This window comes from Mus caroli, unplaced genomic scaffold (genome assembly GCF_978045245.1).
Source record: "Mus caroli unplaced genomic scaffold, Mus_caroli_1 scaffold_8, whole genome shotgun sequence".
Lineage (NCBI taxonomy): Eukaryota > Metazoa > Chordata > Mammalia > Rodentia > Muridae > Mus > Mus caroli.
In genome coordinates this window covers 80,548,164-80,569,574 of record NW_028227263.1, presented here as the reverse complement: position 1 = coordinate 80,569,574, position 21,411 = coordinate 80,548,164, and the positions used below count along the sequence as shown (strand labels likewise).

The 21,411-nt window shown below is 47.0% G+C and overlaps 1 protein-coding gene across 1 annotated transcript in view; it reads right to left on the bottom strand.

The window, feature by feature from the left end:
• Positions 1 to 20,822, bottom strand: part of Lrrk1 (leucine rich repeat kinase 1) — a 128,977-nt gene extending 108,155 nt beyond the window's left edge. Inside the window, exons 1-2 of the mRNA XM_021167567.3 lie at positions 20,462 to 20,822; positions 13,642 to 13,856 (exon numbers count right to left, since the gene is read on the bottom strand). Of these exons, the coding sequence (XP_021023226.1) occupies positions 13,642 to 13,738 (97 nt within the window). The 5' untranslated portion in view covers positions 13,739 to 13,856; positions 20,462 to 20,822. The remainder of the gene's footprint in view (positions 1 to 13,641; positions 13,857 to 20,461) is intronic.
• Between the last annotated feature and the right edge of the window lie 589 nt (positions 20,823 to 21,411).

The following is a 21,411-nucleotide window of genomic DNA, read 5'->3' as shown; positions in this document are numbered from 1 at the left end:
AGACACCCTGTCAATATATATATATATATATATATATATATATATATATATATACCACAGCAAAAGAATTAACGTTATCCTAACAACCCGAGTCCAACCCTCAGGATCCATAGGGTGGAGGTTAAGTTAAGAACTGACTTGGGCAAGCTGTCGTCTTTCCTCCAAATATGCTGTGTGCACATATCCATGTACACAGAATAATAAATTTGATCAAAAAGTGCCGTGGTATAACATCATATTAGTGTACGAAGAGGACCAGAAGTCATGGAGTGTGGGTTGGAGGAGGCTAGGGATGCTCCGAGGCTGCCCAGGCTGTGCACAGGAGCAGGAGAAATGAGGGCTGCTGGCAGGGGACTGAGAGAGGGACTCCAGCAAGGCCACAGAGGGATGGACTCCTGTGGTTTAGTCCAGCCTGTGCCAGGCAGTGGGGACAAAGAGATCTGTCCCATCTGTACTAGAGAAACAGAGTGGGAGGCAAGACTTACACCTGATAGATGCTCCTGCTCAGGAGACATGCTCTGGGTGTGCCCCACAGGGAGTCTGCTGCTGTCTCCTTGCCTGCTTCCTACAGACTGTTGGGACTGATGGCAGCTGCACAGAAATCCATGGGGGGAATCTCAAACACAAAGACTGAAACCCAACCAGATAGCCACAACCCTTGAGGAAGACCAGAGATGAACCAAATTACTAGAGAAGTTGGTATTCAGCCCAGTATATATTCTCACAGGATGCCAGGCAGATGTGACAGTGTACAGACAGTGTTCACATGGAGGTATGGGCAGCTGATAGAGACAGTGTCTGTGAGGGGCGGGGTCTGGCTGAGCTCAGAGTATGATTTTCTCAGTATATCCTTTTGTTACTGCTCTAAATAGGGTAGGGGAAATGTAAGCTAGTCACTGAAATGAGGGAGATCTAGGCTCTCATGGTGAAAGCTAATGTCACCTCATCCTGGGGACAGGCTGACTCAGCACCTGAACTCCCCCATGGTGTGTCTCAAGGCCACTCTCCAGCATCTCAGAGGCCTGTCTCTACCCAGAACCAGCTAGAAAAACCAGCCAACCAACAACAAAACAAAACACCCAGGGAACTAAATGAAAACCAGAGAAGCTGGACAGTAGAGAAGCAGGTGAGGTACAGAAAGTGCAGAAGGTGCAGGAGTGACCGCTGTGATCTGGAAAGTCAAACAGAGGCTACAGTAGCAGAGGCATGGAAGCAGAGACAAGCAGGAAAGAGACATGGAGGGCACAGTTGCCCCGTCCCCACATGTACTCAAGTTGAGTCCAGGATTGCCCTTCCACACCAATATCTGCAGGTACTCAACCTGTTTTATTAAATGATGTAGCATGTGCACGTGGCATCCGCAGATTACTGATGACACTCAGCACTATGTATGTGTGAGCTAACAATTGTCCCATGGGAAGCCTTACGAGCATGGGGTCTGAAAGAGGTCCACACAGAGGTCATTTTTTCCCACACTTATTTTCGACACTCAGTTAAATGCACAGGTGGAGCCCCAGATTGAAAAAGGAGTGGGTCCCTTTTTATCAAAATAAGTCTATAATAAAAATTTTAAAAAGTGGGCGTGGAGGGATGGGTCAGGGATAGAGTTCTAGCTGCTCTTATGGAGGATCCGAGTTCAATTCCCAGCACTCATATGGCAGATGGCCACTGTCCATACCTCCAGGCCCAGGGGATCTGACACCCTCTTCTGTCCTCTTGGGGACACCAGACTTGCATGTGGTACACAGTCATACATGCAGACAAGACACTTATATACATAAAATTAAATAAATAAGTTCTCAAAAAAATCAAATAAAAATAAAAAAAATTAAGAATTATCTAATATAATCTACTCTAAGAATATAATTGAATCGGTGAGAATAATTCCCAAATTGAATTAAGACACGTTCTCAGAAATGGCAGGGTACTAGGCAAGAAATTGGAAAAGGAAGTGGGAAATGTAGAAAAGCAAAGAAGAATATAAAATGTAAAGAAAAGAGAAAGGGGAAAAAAAAAGCCAAGTCAACTCCATTAAAGTAGTAGTGAAATAAAATCTTAAGGAAAGACAGACTGACCAAAATTGAGACATGGAAGCCAAGGGGTGGGATGGAGGAAGGGAGGGAGGAGGGAGGGTGGTGGGAGGGAGAGATGCAATCATGAGGCACCATGAGCAGCAGCTGGAACAAGACAAAGCATGCACAAAACAATAAAAAATAAATAAAATAAATAAAATCATGGGACCAGCCAAGAAAAATGGGACTTCTCGGAGAGGAGTTGGGCTCCAGGTCCCAGATAGGGTAAGTACAACCTTGTCAGGTAAGCAAGCAAGGCCACTCTCTGACAGATGGTTTGTGCCAAACGCAGAGGAAGCAACCCAAGGGGCCTACTAGCCAAAGAGGAACAATTTAGCTCATGGTGATACTGAGAGGGTAAAGCCCTCATTGGTCACCTGTGAAGGATACTCAGGAGCTGACTCACGGTAGAAAAACAAACAGGGAAGAGCCAAGCCTCGGTCGGTCCTGACATTCCCCCATAGCTGAAACCAAAGGAACTACAGAGAAGATGCTACCTAGAGATGTCTATCTGCTAATCCCTGAAGAAGGATTGAAAAGCACCCTTTCCTCTTGTTGAGACAGGATCTGATGTAGCCCAGGTTGGCTTCAACTCACTGCATAGTCAAGATGACCTTGAACTTCTAATCTTCCTGCCTTTGATTCCTGAGTGCTGGGGTTATGGGTATTTGTTATCACACCTGGTTTCATGAAGAACTGGGGATCAAAGCCAGGATTTCCCACTGTGTACAAACTGGAAAACCCATCAGGACCTTAATAATGACACCAGCTAAAATCTCTGGGAAAAAAAAAAATCTAAATATCAAAGAGAGACACCAGACATTCTTTAACTCCTGAGGCAAAGTAGGAGGGACATGCACAGACCCCTGGTGCTCTTGCCAACAAATCTCCCTGAATCTATCCAGCCCTCCAGGTCCAAAGAAACCGTGGGGAAGAGGAAAACAAGCCAGCCTACACAAGAATGCAAAGCCCAGATCCAGACAGTGGGAACCAGCAAAGATCATGTGGATTTATCTATCAGCAATGAAACTGCACAGAAAACAGAAATGAGGGAGAAAATAGAAAGTAAGAGTCTTAGGACGGTGTTGCTCTCCAGGACACAGAGACAACGAACCAGCCAGCTGAACTGGAGAAAAACAGTGGTTAAAATGAGTGAATAGATAAAGGAGACACACACAAATACCGATTAGATAATATTAATGGATTTTTAAAAAAAAATGTTAAAGTATGCATGTGATGTGCTCTGAATGCTTTTAGACTTCGGAAGTTGTAAATCTGTGTGTAGGTCCCAGTCATCTGGAGAGAGGTAGAACATTCACAGATCAAGACAGGCCAAGTGTAAATTAGCTGACACCACGAGACAGACACCATGGAGTTTATTACAGTAGTCTCTTTCATTTTGTGATGCACACACACACACACACCACATTAAATGGAGAGAAAGCATAAAAGGTTACACAGGCTAAAGGTTTATGGATGAGAAAGCCACCACGGTGAACTCAAGCTTAAGAAAGTATAGCTCCTCCTGCCCAAATACTAGCCAGGCCCGACCCTGCTTAGCTTCTGAAATCAGATGAGAACAGAGAGTCACAGAGTTGTGTGCAGTAGACAGAACCTGTGGTTTCTGAGCTTAAAAAGTAACAAGGGGAAGCGGGCATCTGTCTGTTCTTTGGAAGAAAAGGAAACTAGAAGATAGGGAGTGGGTGGAAGGTGGGAAGTCAAGGTTTTCATTGTATTTTCTTTTAAGCTTCTGAATTTTATGTCGAGAGTAACAATTAAAAAAAAATTTTTTTGCAAGAATCCGGATGCCATTATGCTAAAACACTGGAAAACTATATAGACAAAATCAAATCAAGAAGTAGAAGGTCGGGGCTAGAGAGATGGCTCAGCGGTTAAGAACACTGGCTGCTCTTCCAGAGATCCTGAGTTCAATTCCCAACACCCACATCTGTCTAAGTAGGCAAAATATTATGTCTTTCCTTAAAGAATGTGATAGGCACAGTCAGTCCTTGGCATCTGCAGGGATTGGATCCAGGCTTCTTCTGGATGGCAAAACACATGGATGTGGCAGCTTTTATGTCAAGTGTCATACAGTATTTACATAGAACCTATGCAATCCTCCTGTAGACTTTAAAACTTTTCGAAATGATTTACAGTAACTAAAAATCAATACCATATGAAGAGTTGCCCTTTATCCTGGACAGAAACAGAGCCTATTTCCTATGTAGGGTCAATCTGACCTTGCTTCCTGGCTTGTTTTAACTTGTAGGAGATGGCCAAAGTACAACTGCTCCAGTTCTGGACTGGAGCCTTCTGAAAGCCTAGAAGCTCCTACCACTGAACTCTGGAACTGTCAACTGTAGGTTGTGTTAAAGAGGAGAAGGTCACACTGAGGATCACTGAGGGAGCAGATGCATGGATGAAGCAAGAAGAACACTCAGCTGAGCGTGCCAGACAAACCTAGGCAATCACGGAGTGTATATTGTTATCAGGCTAATTAGTTCTTGCTTGATGAGATTCCTCCCTGGATTCTAAGCATTAGGAAGACATTTCTGGTTTTCCAAGCCTGGTTCATACCAGGCTTTGACATACAGTGCATAAATTCTCAAAGGGATTCTCTGTTGTTTTTAGTATAGTCAATACATGTTTGTTCTACCTCCTCATGGCCCCTTCATTCTGGTCAACCACACCTAAGAGCCAATGCCATCTACTCGTGTGTTTTAAAAGAAAATCTCAGTGCCAGCCATGGATTGCCTCCCTACAAGTTACTGGTCAGGGAGGTTCTACGGGCACCTGAAACAACACGGGTTATTGCCATTGCTCTTGGACGCCCATCATAGCTACATGGTAGGGGCCCACAGCTGAAGACACACTCATTTTGGCTTCAGGATGCAAAGAAATCAGTCTTGAACCTACCAGGAAACTCTTCTTGTTGAGTAGCTTTCAAAGTGTTGGAAGGCACTGTCTAATCTGCTGGGAGAAAAGCTGTCGTGGTCTTATTCATAGCGGGACCCTTCCTTCCCTCTACAGTACTAACCTACCAGGCACCTACCTTTGGTACACCAGCAATATGACTGTTTATGAGGGTAGCCAACCTTGATTGGATCTCAGGCCTGTTCCATAAGAGGGAAGTCAAGCTTGGTACTATAGTAGAGTATAATTCTCTCGCTAGAAAACTCACAGACCCTAGAGGAGACCATATTGGTAGTGTTTTGTTGGATGGTTGTGTCATCAAACTGCCTTCTAGATATGTCTGATTGTATTATTCATAGGTTGTGCTGCTCCCAATCTTGTCCGTGAAACCTATGGCACTCATACAGCAGTGAGTGTCACTGACTACAGAGACATGCTACTGCTCAAAGTGCTGACGGTAAGTAACTGTGAGTGGTCAGTGGTGGCTGGGACATCTATGTGAACCCCATGTTCCCCCAAAACGCAGCAAACATTGAAGAAAAGTGGGGTGGGAAGAATGTAAGAGTCAAAGGATGGGAAAATGCTTAGAGAGAGAGAGAGAGAGCGAGAGAGAGAGAGCGCAGATAATTAGGGGCCTTCCTAGGATTCATCGCAGATACACTGATTCTAAATAATTTAACATCCGAGAGATAAATGATCAAAGAAAACATTAAAATAATTGGTGCTAGAATAAAATAAACTTCGAGTTCCCTGGAATTCAAGAACACCCCACACGTATAACCCAGGATCAGGATATTCATGAACAGAATAATGAAGGATGCGAAGGTTTGGGGGATAAGCACAAGTGGCAAGCCTGGAATTGGGACTTGTACTTGTTATTCTAGTTCTTAGGATGCTGAGGCAGGAGAATTTCCATGAGTTCTAGGCCAGCCTGAGCTACATAGTGACTTCCAGGCTGGCCCAAGGTACAGAGTGAGAGCCTCTAAATAAGTAAGTAACTAATCGGACAAATAACAAAAGCAGGTGTTAAAGTGAAGTGACCCGCATCTTAACCAAGACGAGTTCTACAGAAACGACAAAAGGGAGAGGAAGGAGAGGAGAAAGACAATACCAAAGACATTTCCAAGCCTGAAAGGAATACACACCAGGACCACCCATTGCCAACAATCATGATGAAAAAGAACTCTTGCCTGAGCTGTCTGTTATTACAGTTCAAAAGACTGAGCTGGCAGATACCCACAGCCATTGGATGGCGGCCAGGAGCTCTTATGGAAGGTTGGTGAGCGATGGGAACCCCACAGGGAGACCAACAGAGTCAACTAACCTGGACCTCTGGGAGCTCTCAGAGACTGAAACACCAACCAAAAATACACATACAGGTTGCAAAGAGGCTCCCAGCACATATATAGCAGATGTGCTGCTCAGCCTCCATCCATGTGGGCCCCCCAACAACTAGAGTGGGGGCTCTTCCTAAAGCTGTAGCCTGACTGTGGTATCTGTTCCTCAACAGGGCTGCCTTGTGTGGCCTCAGTCAGAGAGGGCACCAAATGTGACAGAGACCTGATGTTTCAGGGTGGGAGGATGGGGGAGGGGGTGAGGGAGGGTCTCTGTGAGGGGGTACAGGGAGGAAGCAGTGTTTGGGATGTAAACAGACAAACAAACAAATATTAAAAAAACACTGAGCCTGCTGGAAGAGTTCAATGTTCTCAACAGAGGAAAAAGAGGGAGACGGTGCAGTGGAACAGTGAGAGACAAAACGCATCAAGTAATAAGGAGCTCTTCCAAACCCAGAAGGCAAGTGGGGGCAGGCAGGTCCCCAGGGGATGTGAAGGTGCCACCCAGAACACAATCCCATCATGTCTCCCGCAAAGTCTTCCTCAAGAACCTTCTCGCTGGGGTCCTCTCGTCAAACAGACCAAAGTAAGAGTTCAGGGGGAAGCTGGGTAGGGTGCAAGGTAAAGGCAGGATGTGCACACCAGGGTTTCACAGGATGAAGCCAGGGTTGAGTCTCCAAGCAAGAGCCCTAGCAATGGGGACATGCAAACCGTAGAGAGTCTAGAGTGGTGGTTCTCAACCTATGAGTCACCAGCCCTTTGGTGTTGAATGACCTTTCCACAGAGGTTTGTCTAAGACCATCAGAAAACACAGACATTTACATTACAGTTCATAACAGTAGCAAATTACAGTTATGAAGCAGCAACAAAAATAATCTTATGGTTGGGGGTCCCTACAACCCAAGGAACTGTATCAAAGAGCCACAGCATGAGGAAGGCTGAGAACAGTGACTCTAGAGACACTGCACCAAGGAAATGATGAACGAATAGGATTGTGTTTATGTCCATGGCCCATGTGGAGTGAACTCTAACATCACTTAGGGAAAAAGGCTGCGTGTTTAATGTGTAAGATTGGTGAGGCTGGGAATATAGCTAAGGTTCAGCACATACTGGCTGAGAATGCCTGAGGTGCTGGATAAGATTCTAGGATCATAAAAAAAAGAACAACTGAGTATAAACCATGTCAGGCAAGATGCATGTGTGTGCATGTGAGTGTGTGTGTGTGTGTGTGTGTGTGTGTGTGTGTGTGTGTGACATGGTCAAGACATTACATTCACCTAATGGTAGTCAGCCCTATACAAGATGAGAAACGTCAGCAGGTGACGCCTCTCCCTGTATTATTTCAATCTCTTGCAAGAATGTATGGAATTACATATGGATACCTGATTTCCTTAACTTTCAAGTAGTAACTGGGTCTAGGAGAATGTTCCCTGCCCACTGCGGGTAAACCTTTGTTTGTCTCTTATGTTGGAATCCAGAGGTACTGCTGATGTCTGCACAGAGGCAGGATCAATTGCTCACGGATGCTGTTTGAGTCTGTCCGCTGGGGCAGGAGTGGGCACCCTAGGGCCCTGCCCTGCCACCTCCCACCCGGCACCACTACAGAACCAGGGTCCGGCTTCTTCATCTCTAACCCCCAAAGGTGTGGGCCACCTGCAACCCCCACCCCCTTACCGCTGGGTGCTCACAGATCTTAAGTCCAGACCAGTTTTTCTCAAGAACCTCGGTGTCATCCTTGCCATTTTGCATTCAAATTTCAACCTCAAAATTGTCACCATCCCACACTTCTATATTTACAACAACAGACCACAAGCTCTTGGGGACTTTAAATACCTCCCACTCTTTCAGACACTCAGTGTCTCAGAAGTCAACTATTTTCCTTCTGGCTCTCCTGAAAGGGCCAAGTAAATGATTTTTACAATACATTTGGCAACACACCCTTGGTTCCTGAACAGTGGATGGGGGCTCAGAAGGGCCAACTTTAGTAGAAACTGGAAAAGCAAACTGAAATCCTAAGCCATCCATGTTTCTGAAACACAGTGTCCAATTAAACTACTGTGTGATTCTTTCCACAAGATCAGAGCTTCAAGGACAGCATATTGCTTGAGACGAATGCTCTTTTTGGGTAGCTTCTACCCTCCTCCCCATGACAAATGTCATTCAACAGCATGGCAGTTAAATAGAATCTGGATAGATTGCAGGAAAGGGTGCCCTGAGTAGTGAATAATGCAGAGGGAGAAAGAGAGGTTGAAGGACTCCACCTTACAACGGAGTCATGTCCCGATGAGCCTACTGCAAATGGGAAACGTCCTGTGGGAAGCACTTCCAATGCACAGAAGCTGTGGAGCATCCCAACTGGGCAACACAACCTTGTGGACAGCCAACTGTTTGCCTTGAAACTCTGTTGCCCACTGGCAGATGAGGCTCTCTGCTGCTTCCCAGTACTCTGGGAGAGAAGTGGATCAGAAACCGAAAGTGAGGTGTGTGTGTGTGGGGGGGGGGGGGGAAGTCAGAATGCTAAGCACAGTTCTCACAAAATAGTACCCCAGAATCTGTGTGACATTCACCCCCCTTGAGTCTAGGTTTGTATGTTACAAGTTGGGGGATTCATCGCTGGAGGACCAAAGAGTTTCATTTTTCTTTTAAATGGTTTCTAGTTGTGGCAAGGTCTGACTCACATGGACCAGGGACATCTGTGCCCACAGGACCACGAATGGCTAGACTGGATACCTCTGTTAGCTGCTGAATGCGTGACAAATGGGTTGGGCCTGGGCACAAAGTCTGTTCTGCCCAGACACAAGGGGGAGGGAGGGGGTGACTCAGTGGCGATCAAGTGCAGATTAGGGAAGAGGGGAGGACTGAGGCTTTGAGTAAGCTACCACCTCAGGCTCTGGCCACTCAGAGTGGGGGTAGGGGTCCTTAGCGCCCACCCATGGCAGGCTAGAGAAGGTGGGGGCTGCTCTTTCTCTATACCCAGGAAGCCACAGGCTAAGGGTTGGTCCATAGACAGACTGAGGTTAGAAGAAGGTTAAGCACTATGGGAGCCAAACATGCCATGGGGACTGCCCGTCAGAGCATCCGGAAGCCTCAGCCTAAGAAGGAATCAGCAAGGAGAGCCAGGATTCAGCCGTTAGCAGGAGGCACATTTAGTTTCCAAAGAAAGGGCTGAAGGGATTTAAGCTGCCTTACTGGGCAGAACTAGTTAATAGCAGGATAGAATTCACGGCATCCGCTTCCTAAGAAAGCCACATATCTCTGGCTTGCCAGTCAGTTCCCTATTGCTAGACGTGAGCAAGCACCTTATGGAAAAATACTTGAGAGGCCTCAATCTCAGATTAAGGTAAATGTTACAAGTCTCCCTTAGCCCAGAGCTCACGTAGCTGGGCTCGGTTTAACCACCGCCTGCGTGAACTGACCACAGCTCAGCAGACTATCTTCCAGTCACTCCTCTTTGCCCACTTAGTAAGACACCATGTACTTGACCCTCAATGTAGAGACTCAATGTGCCCCTGTGCTCAGATTGGAGAAGATGGCTCCACTGACCTGTCTAGCACATGCACCCCACACATCCCAGCAAGCACAACCACACACTGACACAGAAGCATACAGGCTAATGTGTTAGAGGCATTTCCCAGTACGATCTATTTCCTGGAAGGCATGAGGAGTCCCCACTTGGGCAAACGATGTGGTTACAGTGACATGGCAGATAATTAATGCATAGTTTTAAAAGCCAAAGGAGGACGAGGAGGAGGAGGAGGAAGGTGAGGAGGAGGAGAAAAGGAGGAGGAAGAGGAGGAAGAAGAAGAGGACAAAGAGATTTCAAGTAGCTATGTAACAACCTGGGATTTGAAGCCCCTCTGGGATGCTCCATCTTCTTTGATCCATGCTGGGTCTGGCAGTTAATAGTGCTTTAAGAGGTAGGTAGCTGTTTCACATCTTTCAGGGACAAGAGCAGGACCCTCACACAAAGATGGGTCCCCTCCAGCCCCTCCCCATACCTTCAGCTGTGTAGGAGAGGCTGAGTTATCTGGAAGTTTCCTAGCTGATCTACTTTCCCAGGTGCCTCGCCTTAGCTGGTAGAGCAGGTTTTTCCACTCTAGCTGGTATGGGCATACAAAAGAACATGCCATGCTTGTCAAAGGAATGTGTCTAGCTGCTAGACTCTCGAGCAGAGGAAAGGGCTGGCCGCTCCTCCTGCCCATCATCGGAAAGCCACAAGGCTTTCTAAAATGACTCCTCCAGCTCCTCAGAGTCCCTCTCTGGCATTCTCATGAGGGGCATGGTGAGCACACAGGCCACCTGCTGTGATGCTGCAGTTTGGTCTGTGCTTGCAAATGCCTGAGCTTTGTAACCACCCTAAACACATCCAAGTCAAGATAGGTAGGGCTATGCAGAAACACACAGCACACATGAATGCACGGCATAAAATAGCACTTCCAAAGAACTCTGGAGCGTCAACAAATGTGAGTTTTTTTTCTCCCAAAACAGTTCATGCAAGTTTGTAGAATTTGGCCATTTTAAAAGATGTTTATATGCTAGGGACTTATCAAAGATGGCGAGCTGCCCCTCTATAATCTGAGAATGATTGGTTTCTCCTCTGGCAGCTGACTTTTCTTAGTCAGGACTGCAAAAACAGGTCTGGAGCAGTCTTCCCTGACATGAGGCTGGTAGATGCCATTGGGAGAATCGAGCTGAGAGGTTAAGACACTCCCTGGCCTCAGAATGTGTTGGGGAGGGACGTGGGGGAGGGGGCAGGAAGGAACAACCCATATCTGAGGAGACCTTCAAACCCAAAAGTGGACTCTGAAGAGGGCTCAGGTAAAGGAGACCTGAGTCTAATGCCACTTATTCCAAAAAGACATTGATGGCAAAGGGACGGCGAAGCACGTTTGACCTGGAGTGTGAGTCACAGCTCTGCAGGCTTGTTCCTAAACAAGCACTACCCCTCGATGCCTCTCAGCCACCCCCTGGCTGTGGTCTTGGTGTATACAGACATCCCCTGACTTATATAGTTTCCAATTATGATCCGGTATGATAGTACAACATGCATACAAGCTTTCTGTTTTCCACGTACAAAACAGCACTTAATCAACTGCATGAGGCACCAGGCACTTCATTATAAAACAGGCTGTGCTGGGCATGGTGGCGCACGCCTTTAATCCCAGCACTCGGGAGGCAGAGGCAGGCAGATTTCTGAGTTCGAGGCCAGTCTGATCTACAGAGTGAGTTCCAGGACAGCCAGGACTATACAGAGAAACCCTGTCTTGAAAAACCAATAAATAATAAATAAATAAATAAATAAATAAATAAAATTAAATAGGCTATGTGTGAGATGATCAGCCCATCTTGGAAGAGTACAGGTGTTCTGAGTGCAGGGTAGTTCTGTCACCAAGGGTGGAGAAGCACACATTGAGATATTGTCCAAATGTCCCCGTGCTCACACCTCACACCTATTTTTATCCTTTTCTTCAGGAGAGCTAAAAGGAGTAGCAGGAGGGATGGAGGAGCTGAGCTGGAAAGGATGAGATTTTACCTGAGTGGAAGACAGCATTGTACTCCCCTGGTCACCCTGATTATACTCACAAAGCACCTCTGGGGGAAAAAGACAGAAAATTTAAAAGATGCGAGTCAAACACTCTGGGACATTTAGTGCCGGGGCGAGCGAAGTCAAAACAAAACAAAAATTAATTTGATTTATGTGCAAAAAAACATCATCCCAGTTAGTGCTAGCTAACTAATTGTTGCTATGGCTAAGGGCACGAAGCCCCTTATACTCAATATGTGGGCTCTCTCAAAACATGTGCGACAGACAGCCTGTCATTTGAGAGTAAGTGTACTAGGGGCTCAGACAGGGTGCAGGTGGCAGTTCTGTGACTTAGGAGTTGTTGACCTTAAATAAGGTTCTTGATGTCTCTCATCTTCAAATTCTCCAGCTAGCATGTGCAAAGCTTTGGAGAAAAAAAAAAAAAAAAAAACTCAGGAAACTGAACAAATGTCTCTGCTTAAAGATTCCTTCATAACACACACACACACACACACACACACACACACACACACGTAAACAAACAGATAAAAAGCATTGTCTCCACAGATCACTGTGAGGATTTAGTGAGATTATTTGATAAAGTGCTCAGATCCTGGCCCTAAGACACACACTGTCAGCAACATCCATGATATGCCATTGGTATTAAAGCATTGTGGCTCTGATGGAAAATCTTTAACCTGACTTCAATCAGCCTGTCTTATGGGAAGAACCTGAAAGCCACGTATAAAAATATAGGAATGTGCTGCTTTAGGGAAGAGTAAACATTTAGATGTAACTCAAATGTCCAAATAGAAATTAGGTATTAGGCCCGGTGGCAGTGGCACACACCTATAACCCCAGCTCTTGGGAGGCAGAGGCAGGTGGATCTCTGTGAGTTCGAGGCCAATCTTGTCTATAGAGGGGATTTCAGGACATCCAGGACTACACAGAGAAACCCTGGCTCAAAACAAAGCAAAATGAAATTAAGTACTGGATGAATAATTTCACTAGTGGTCCCTGAAGTTTCCCTTCATCCCAGGACCTGGGCAGTAATTGGTAGTTGTCATGTACAGAAGGCTAGGAGACAGCAGCATGTAAGATCGCATCAACCTTGTAAATAGTTCAGAGCAGTGGTTCTCAACCTGTGGTCCAGACCCCTTTGGGGGTTGGAGCCGCCATTTTACGGGGGTTACCTAAGACTATCAGAAAACAGATTTTCACATTACAATTCATAACAGTAGCAAAATTACAGTTATGAAGTAGCAGCAAAAATGATTTTATGGTTGAGGGTCATCACAGCATGAGGAACTGTGTTAAAGGATCAAAGCATTAGCATGGTTGAGAACCACTGCCATAGAGTGAAACCCAAGTCACTTAACCACAGAGAAACAGACTAAAGGGAACAGGTGAGCCACTGCCTGTAAAGCCATTGCCTGTAAGTGCTGCTGTTGGCATAGTGGGAACTTAGGTGTGTCTTTTTTTTTTTTAAACTTCTCTTTTTCTCTTCTCAGTTGTTCTTTGGTAAACACGTATTTTTATAGTGTAAAACCAGGAAGGAATCCTCATTTTTTTAAAAATCCTTTGACTAATATGACATCCCACTTTCATATTCTCTGAAAGCATAATACATTTTGTACATGACCTCTCAATTTTAGGAATTTAAATGAGAATCCCAAGATACAGAAAAATCACCAAATAATCACAATTTTATTTTCTTTGGTTGAAAATACCCATTCTTAGTGAGCCTAAGGTCTCTATAGGCGGAGCATGGCAGCCCCTGCTCAGCCCCTGCACTTACCATTATGGGTCTCCATGGCAGGTCCTGGACACACAGCTAATCCCTCTGTCCCCACACACCAGTACATACTGGGTGGCCGCTGTGACGTGCCAGCCATCAACCCCCCAGGCAGCAGATCTCCAAAGGAAAGTCTCGCTGTTGTCACCGCAACCACCACTGTGCAGGTGGGCCGAAGCACGGACACCTAGTCATGTCGCTGCAGACACACGCTCATCCTGGTGGGGAAAGACATCAAATTAGAACGTTTTCCAACTCGAGTCCTCTTCTGCAGGCCCTTCAAGATATTCTCCATTGTCATGGGCTTTCCCCTTTCTCTGTATATTTCTTCACAGTCCGTGTGTCTGGCCAAATCTGAAAGGACAATGACCCCTCCCATCCCACCGTGACGCGACTGAGCATCACTGTTTTTATGAACAGTGACCTCTGAGCATCACTGGCTGTGTACACCTGCTGTTTGTTCCACACTATCCACTGTATCTTACACTGGAGCAGCCAGGCCCTGTATGGAACCCTGATGCCGCCAACACAGCAAAACTAGGCCTCCTGTCGGCAGGACGAATGCTTCAGCTGGGGTGGGGTGGGCACATGGCTGCTCACAAGACCCTTGCTCGGGACAGATATCTATGGATGCTTGGGGGTGGACCCTAAATGACAACCAGGCAATGGTCCCAAAGAGAAAGCATCTAGGAGTTGTTACAGGTTATAACATCGCATGAACCCTGTAAATGTTGCCTCTCTCCAAGGGGATATTTGATAATATCTAGAGATCTTTTAGGTTGTCACAATGTGGGGAGGGGGTGCTATAGGCACATAGTGGGTAAAGGTCAAATGTAGGCAAGTGTTTTTGTGTACTGTGTAAACTTTACCCTTGTGTTATTCAAATGCTGGCTTTTCTGCCCTCATATCTTGTTTCATTCCAGACATGGCATTGTAATGCTTATGTCAAAAATCTCCTGTCTCAAGTTTGTGTAAACAATTCTTACTAGTTATTATCTACCTTGTGAATAAATGCTGATCATCCAATGGCTGGGCAAAAAAGAGAATAGGTCAGGATGTCCACCAACCAGAGGAAGGAGAGGGGGAGAGAGGGAGAAAGCAGGGAGAGAGGGAGAGAGAATGAGAGGGAGGGAGAGAGAGGGATAGGGAGAGAGGGAGAAGAGAGGGGGAGAGAGGTAGGGAGAGGGAGAGAGGGAGAGGGAGAGGGGGAGAAGAGAGAGGGAGAAGAGAGAGGGAGATTTGGGACAGTGGCAGGATGGAGGAATTGAAGCCATAAAGAAGGGGTCTGAAGAGTGAGATCAATAACAATATGCAAGTAACATGGGATGGGTCTGGGAGGGAGCCAGATTAGCTTAAAAAGTAAAGATAGGTCATGTAATTGATCATCTGTTGAGGCACAGTTTTAAATAAATATTGTTTTTTCTGTGTGATTATTGGTATAAGGTAAAGAACTATAGCCACTGGATTAATTCAGTTAACATTTATATTAAGAACAATTCATTTTCAATCAGAGGTGTGGCTAAATAACTTACAATTCATGGATTTCCTGGCCACATAAACTTCTAACCAAATTAAGAGTCATCTCCTAAAACTTAACAGATTCTGATCTGAGGCTAAGCACATGGTGGAATCCCATTGGCCCTGGAGACCCTCCAACATGAATGCCCATGATGCTTTGCTGCTTTGCTGACAGTACAGAAGGGCCTGCTTAGACCTGGCCCAGGACAGGAAGGTGCTAGCACATGAAAAAAAAAAGTGTATTCCTACTAGTGTTACCATAGTCCATTCTATACATAAAGTGCACACCCATAAGCATTTAAGACTCTAAAATTGAGAATGAGAACATAACCAAAATTAGCAAGAGCTAATAGTTGTATAAGTGACACCTCAGACAGAGAGGGAAAGAGGGAGAGAGGGAGAGAAGGAGAGAGAGAGGAAGAGAAGAGAGAGAGGAAGAGAGGGAGGGAGGGGGAGGGGGAGAGGGAGAGAGGGGGAGGGAGAGAGAGAGGGAGGGAGGGAAGGAGAGAGAGGGAGAGAGAGGGAGGGAGAGGGAGAGAGGGAGAAAGAGAGAGAAGGAGAGAGAGGTAGAGAAAGAGAGGGAGAGGGGGAGAGGGAGAGAAGACGAGAGGGAGAGAGGGAGGGAGAGAGGGAGAGAAGAAGAGAAGGAGAGAGGGAGAAAGCCTAGTGTGGCTGTCAAGGTGCAGGCTGCTTCCATTAGGTGTTGGCAGTGTGACATCCAGTTGAAAGTTTTTTTCTCTGTTTTCTCACCTGCTGAGAATAGACCCTCACACCCTCTACACCCTGGCAACCTCAAAGGGCTAGTGGTGGTGGGGGGACTTCACGGAAGACAAAGTTTGAACAGCCACACTCTCCAACCCGGCTAGTGTGGCCCCTACTTAGAGAGAGGACTTAGGAGGTCACTGGTGTCTCATGCCTCCCCCCCCCCCCCCTTCTGATGAACACTTTCAGAATATCACTGTGTCCCAGCATGCAGGTTCCAGAAACTTCCCCGAAACCACGTAGGCACTGAGCAAGCCACAGAACCAAGCAGAACTAAAGGGTGCTTCCAATTTCTCCTCTAAAAGCTTAGGAATGAGGCCCCTGCCCTTGGTGGGTGGTGGGTTGGGGTTGGGGTAGGATAGGGTTGGGGCAGACTCTTCCAGGCAGGAGAAGGTGTGGCCAAGAGGATCCACATCAGGTCTCGCTCGTATAACCCATACTTCTCTGAACCAGAGGACACATCATCAAAGAAGTGTATTCAGAGGTTAGAAGTCTGGCCCGCACAGAGAGGAAAGGCAACACCAGAGAGCCAGGCAACATCCCGGAGGTTCTCAGAAGCTTTGTGAGTTGGTACAACCCAGCTTGAGAGATCAAGTTGAGAAAAGAGCCAGGGAGAAGAGCCTCCAAACAGACCCTGTTTAAAAACCAAGGCTCCAAATTACACATTAAATTCCAGAAATCAAGAGTCATAGCTATCATCTGCTTCCAAGCACATTTCTAAAGCTAACTAACATACAGGATACAGTAAGATCCCCAGGGGTGGAAGTCCTTACTCAGAACAGAAATGGCTTGGCACATAATGTGTTTAGGCCACACACACACTCTCTCTCTCTCTCTCTCTCTCTCTCTCGTTAAAACACTGTATATTAACTCTCACAGCACGCTTGGTTCCCCTTTCAGTTTCCTTTCATAAATCATACCACAGGCAGAGGATTCTGCCATAGGGGCAGTTTTAAAATCAGCATTTTTATTTTGACTTTTAAAACCCTAAGGTAGGTGCTTTAAGACGAGGTCACTGGAGTTACTCCATCTTTGCCCACACAGCTCAGTGCTTCCCTTAGGCGCAGAGCAATGCCCAGATCACTGGGGTAGATTACAAGAGTTTTCATTCTGTGCCCTGCAGAAGGCCCCTCGAGAGGCTCTCTTCGGTAGCTGACTATTTTAATAGTGTTTTAAAACATTGCCCATTTCCTTCTGCTAACTCTTCATGCCTGTATGAATGAGCAAACCTAAGTACTAATGCATAACAAAGGAGCCATTTCAGTGAAGACAGAGTATCTATGAATTTATAATGCCAGCGGGAAGGAAGACCCTAAAACAAGTCTTTGCTACAAGGTTTCTGACCAAGGAGAGTCACTTGTGTTTCTACAGAATTTAGGAAGGACAACCGAGACAGAATGTTTGACCGAAGCATGCTGGGATAGATCACATTAGCTAGCTCCTTCTTGAGTCAAAACCTGGTGGAGATAAACAGCCTATGGTTGTAGACATCTCCAGTGCTTTCAGCATCCTCTGATCAACATTCATGCCTACAAAAACGGACGTCAAAATATCATGGAGTGGGAGGCCCAAGAACTATGTTGTTTGAAGCCCCACATGAGTGCAGAAAGTTGGGGAACAGAAAGGTTCCCCCAGTATGAATGCTGCACATCTAACTCAAAGTTCTTCTTCCATTAATCCGGCACTGTATCTACCACTCTCCACAGGTGGCGCCTGACACAGTTGTGACAAGGTTGCCACAGTCAACAAAGAAGACTCTGCCCTCAGGAGCCCCAGCAGAGACCCTGAGTAAGTAGGCAGGAGATAAACAGAAGGGAGGGGCCATGAGGATGATGTAGAAGGAAAGGGAGAGGCTGTGTAGGTTTGGGAGGCACATGGAGAGACATGGGGCAGCAAAGCAGACACCTCAAGCTGGAGAGAGAGGCTGGGAACAGTGGGCTAGGGCCAGTGGGATGGCAGAGAGCTGGAATGAAAGGGAAGGGTGCCCCTAGATTTCATGCCAACCACAAGAGGAGAGTATTGGAGACTCCATGAAGAGGAAGGACACAGCCCATCATAGAGTCATTAAGAATGTATGCACACCATTCTGTTGCCGTGGGAAAACCCACTAGTATACCAATAAAGGGACACAGCTATAAAATGGCTCCTGATGACACATGGCCATACCCACAAATCAGAGCACATCTCAGCCCACCTCAGAGAAGCTTCGTGCAGTAGATGGGAGTTAGCACTGAGACCCACATCTGGACAGTGTGCAGAGAGTGAGAGAATTTGAAGCCCTCTATTCGAACTGGGATTTCTTTGTCATGCTCCTCCCCTCAAGGCTCAGGGATCTATGGGTAAGAGTAGGTAGAAAGATTGTAAGACAGAGCAGAGCTGATGCCCGTATGAACACATAGAGACTGTGGAAGCAAGCACTGGGCCTGAACAGGTGCAAACCAGACAAAAATCCCAGCACCAAGAAAGGGAAGTGGCACAAAGTCCCACCTCTCAACCAAGAAGCTATGTGCAAATGTGATACCAGCTGGGATAAGGAGAATCAGAATTCAGCCTCACACACACACACACACGCACACACACAGAGAGAGAGAGAGAGAGAGAGAGAGAGAGAGAGAGAGAGAGAAAGAGAGAGAGACAGAGAGAGGGAGGGAGGGAGGGAGAGAGAGAGAGAGAGAGAGATCGATCCACGATTTTTGTGTGCTTTTGTGGTTTGTCCGGTTTGTCTTAGTATTCTTCGTTTTGTTTTTGACAGAATGAACATCAAGTTGGATGGATAGAGAGAAGTATCTGGAAAGAGTTGGGGCTAGGGAAAAGCAGATGAAAAAATATATTGTATACATAATTTTAAAAAGAAACATTAAAATAAAGAATGACTATATACTATATATCCAGAGCGGAGGGAGGGACACATGGCAATTTGGACTGTGTAGGAGTTCGTATGTGCATCAGCCCTGTTGTGTCTCAGAAACAGAAGAAGGGAATGGACTGGGCCCACAAGACTACTCTGGGATGATTTCTAGGGTTCTTATTTTTAATCTCTCTCTCTCTCTCTCTCTCTCTCTCTCTCTCTCTCTCTCTCTGTGTGTGTATGGGGCGTGCGAATGTGTGTGTTGAGATCATCAGATGATCTGCTGTTGGTCTTTGCTTTGCACCATGTTTGAGACAAGGCTTCTTCTTCACCGTTGCCTACACAAAGCTAGCTGACCAGTGAGCTTCCAGGGAACCTCCCATCTTGAAGTGGGATTACATCCCATCTGGGATTACACCTTTATCTCATCTGGCTTTAAGCGGATTCTGAATCTGAATTCAGATCCTCACACGTGACCAGCAAGTGCTTTGTATACCGAGCCATCTCCTTAGCTGGTTTATTTAGTTATAATAATTATATCCAAGCTATTAAGGAGACTGTTGCAGGTGTGGGAGAAGGAAAGGTTTGGCTGACTGGAAAAGCCCCTCTAAGGACAAGTTAGGTGTTGGTATGCTATATTCTTCTGCAACATGAGCAAGGACAATGAAAACCAAATCACAGAAAGAATTCAATGCTAAAGTTTTTCAAAGTGTACAAATCGTAGGTCCTTTGATGCTGCTATGTGAGTGTGAGTGACCCACTCATCAAAAATAGGTTATTTGGTGAGAATTTGCTAAGAGCACGGCCTTTAAGGCCCTATTTATCCTGCTCCGGTTTTTGCAGGGATGAGCATCATGTAAGAGAAAAACGTAATGGCCTCAAACTGTTAAAAGCCAGACTGAACTGGCTGTCAGCATCCCTAGAGTCTCTCCATTGCTGTCTTTCTTACTGCCCCTCCAGGAATTCTTCCTCTCATCCATTAAGGACTGCCACTGGATCAAGCAACAGAGCCCATAGGCAAAGTGATGGGACCACAGGGTGAGAAACATGCCCCACGCGTGGAGCAGGGGAAGACCTCCAGACCATCCAGTACTACCCGGCTGTCCCGCGCGGGGAGAGCCTCGCTGGGCCTTTGCCTCCCGCCACTCGGGCCCACGAACTCCCACGCGCACCCACGCTTAGACCCCACCCCCACTCCCAAGTTAAAAGTCAGGCTTTTTAATTTTTTTTCAAACGCAAAAGAACTTTGTAGTCGCCCTAGTGTTTCCTACTTTTGTTTCTGAACTCGGCTCCCCGCCCCCGCCCCGCTCCGATCCCAGGCTGGTTTTCGGTGTGCCCCAGCTCCTGGGTTCCAGCTCTGCACTCGCTTTAACCCTTCAAGGGGCGAGGGTCGCTGTGCAGCCCAGAGAGGCAGCGAAGAGACCCCGGGCAGCTCGAGTTCCAGACGCCCACCGGAGCTGTGACCTGCGGGTCCCGGACACAGGCCGGGCTCCGGAGCACGCGGTCGCCCGGGGTACGGGGTGCTGAGCTGGAGAGAGGGGCTGTGGGGCGAGGCGAGACGCAGGGCACAAGCAGGCGACGGCGGCTGCACGCGGGGACCCGGGCGCGGGACGAGGTGGTGCGGGCAAAGCTTGGATCTAAGGTGCGGGCTTCGCTCGGGTCCTCGGACAGGGCGCGGGTCGGAGCAGCACTTACCTGCGGCGGCAGGGTCTGGAAGCCGCGGATCGGCGACATCAGAGGGCCGGGGCCTGCCGGTCCTACCGTACTCTGCCCTGCAATGCTCTGGCCGCCGGGGGCCAGACGCACTTCCTCAATCCTGCGGCCGCCTGGCGGGCGGAGAGGGCGGGTGGCGCGGAAGCAGGGCCGTGCCAGAGGGTCGGCCGCCCCCGACCTCCCCTGGATGGCCTGCCTCGGTTTCCCTAGCTGCAAGATGTCGGTGACCAAGCTCACTGCTCTTGTGCCTCGGTAGACACTTGGGTCTTGAAACTTTGTGGACTCCTCTCCAAATTTGAATGCTTTGCTGTCTTCCCTGCGGACAGGCACACTGACAAGGTTGCGCCTTTCCTACCCTGCTCCAGTAACAGATTAATTTTTATCCTGTTTGTTGGCCATATACTGTGACTGTAAATATTAAGAGAGAGAGAATATTAATGTGTGTGCAGGTCTTTATGGAGCGGTGCAGAAACTACATTTTAAAAGTTGATGTTTTGTAAACTGCGCTTTTTCACCACACGAGTTCGCTAACTTAAATTATGGACGTTTGCAAAGATATTACTAGTTGATGAATATTTTTCGATTTTCGAACTCCGGAGTAGCTGGGATTACAGGCTCATGCCACCCTGACTGGCTGCTTGTGGCGATGAGGTGGAATGTTGTCAGTTGACTCCACTGAAGTTAATAACCAAACGCGTCTATACACTCAGCAGGCAAGCTTCGGATTCCGCTCCAGTTTTCCCCCAGAAAAGGTAATCCTTGGTAGAAAATCAGTACCGCATCCAAGTGCTTCTTACTGGTAAGAACGAATATTCCCGAGACCAAGTGCAAAAAACATGGACAGACCGCCTCACTGGCAGCTCACAGAATTTGAGAAGCAGTGGGCCGCCTGAGATATTTTGGGAACACCTCAAGTGTTTGTTTAGAGTTGG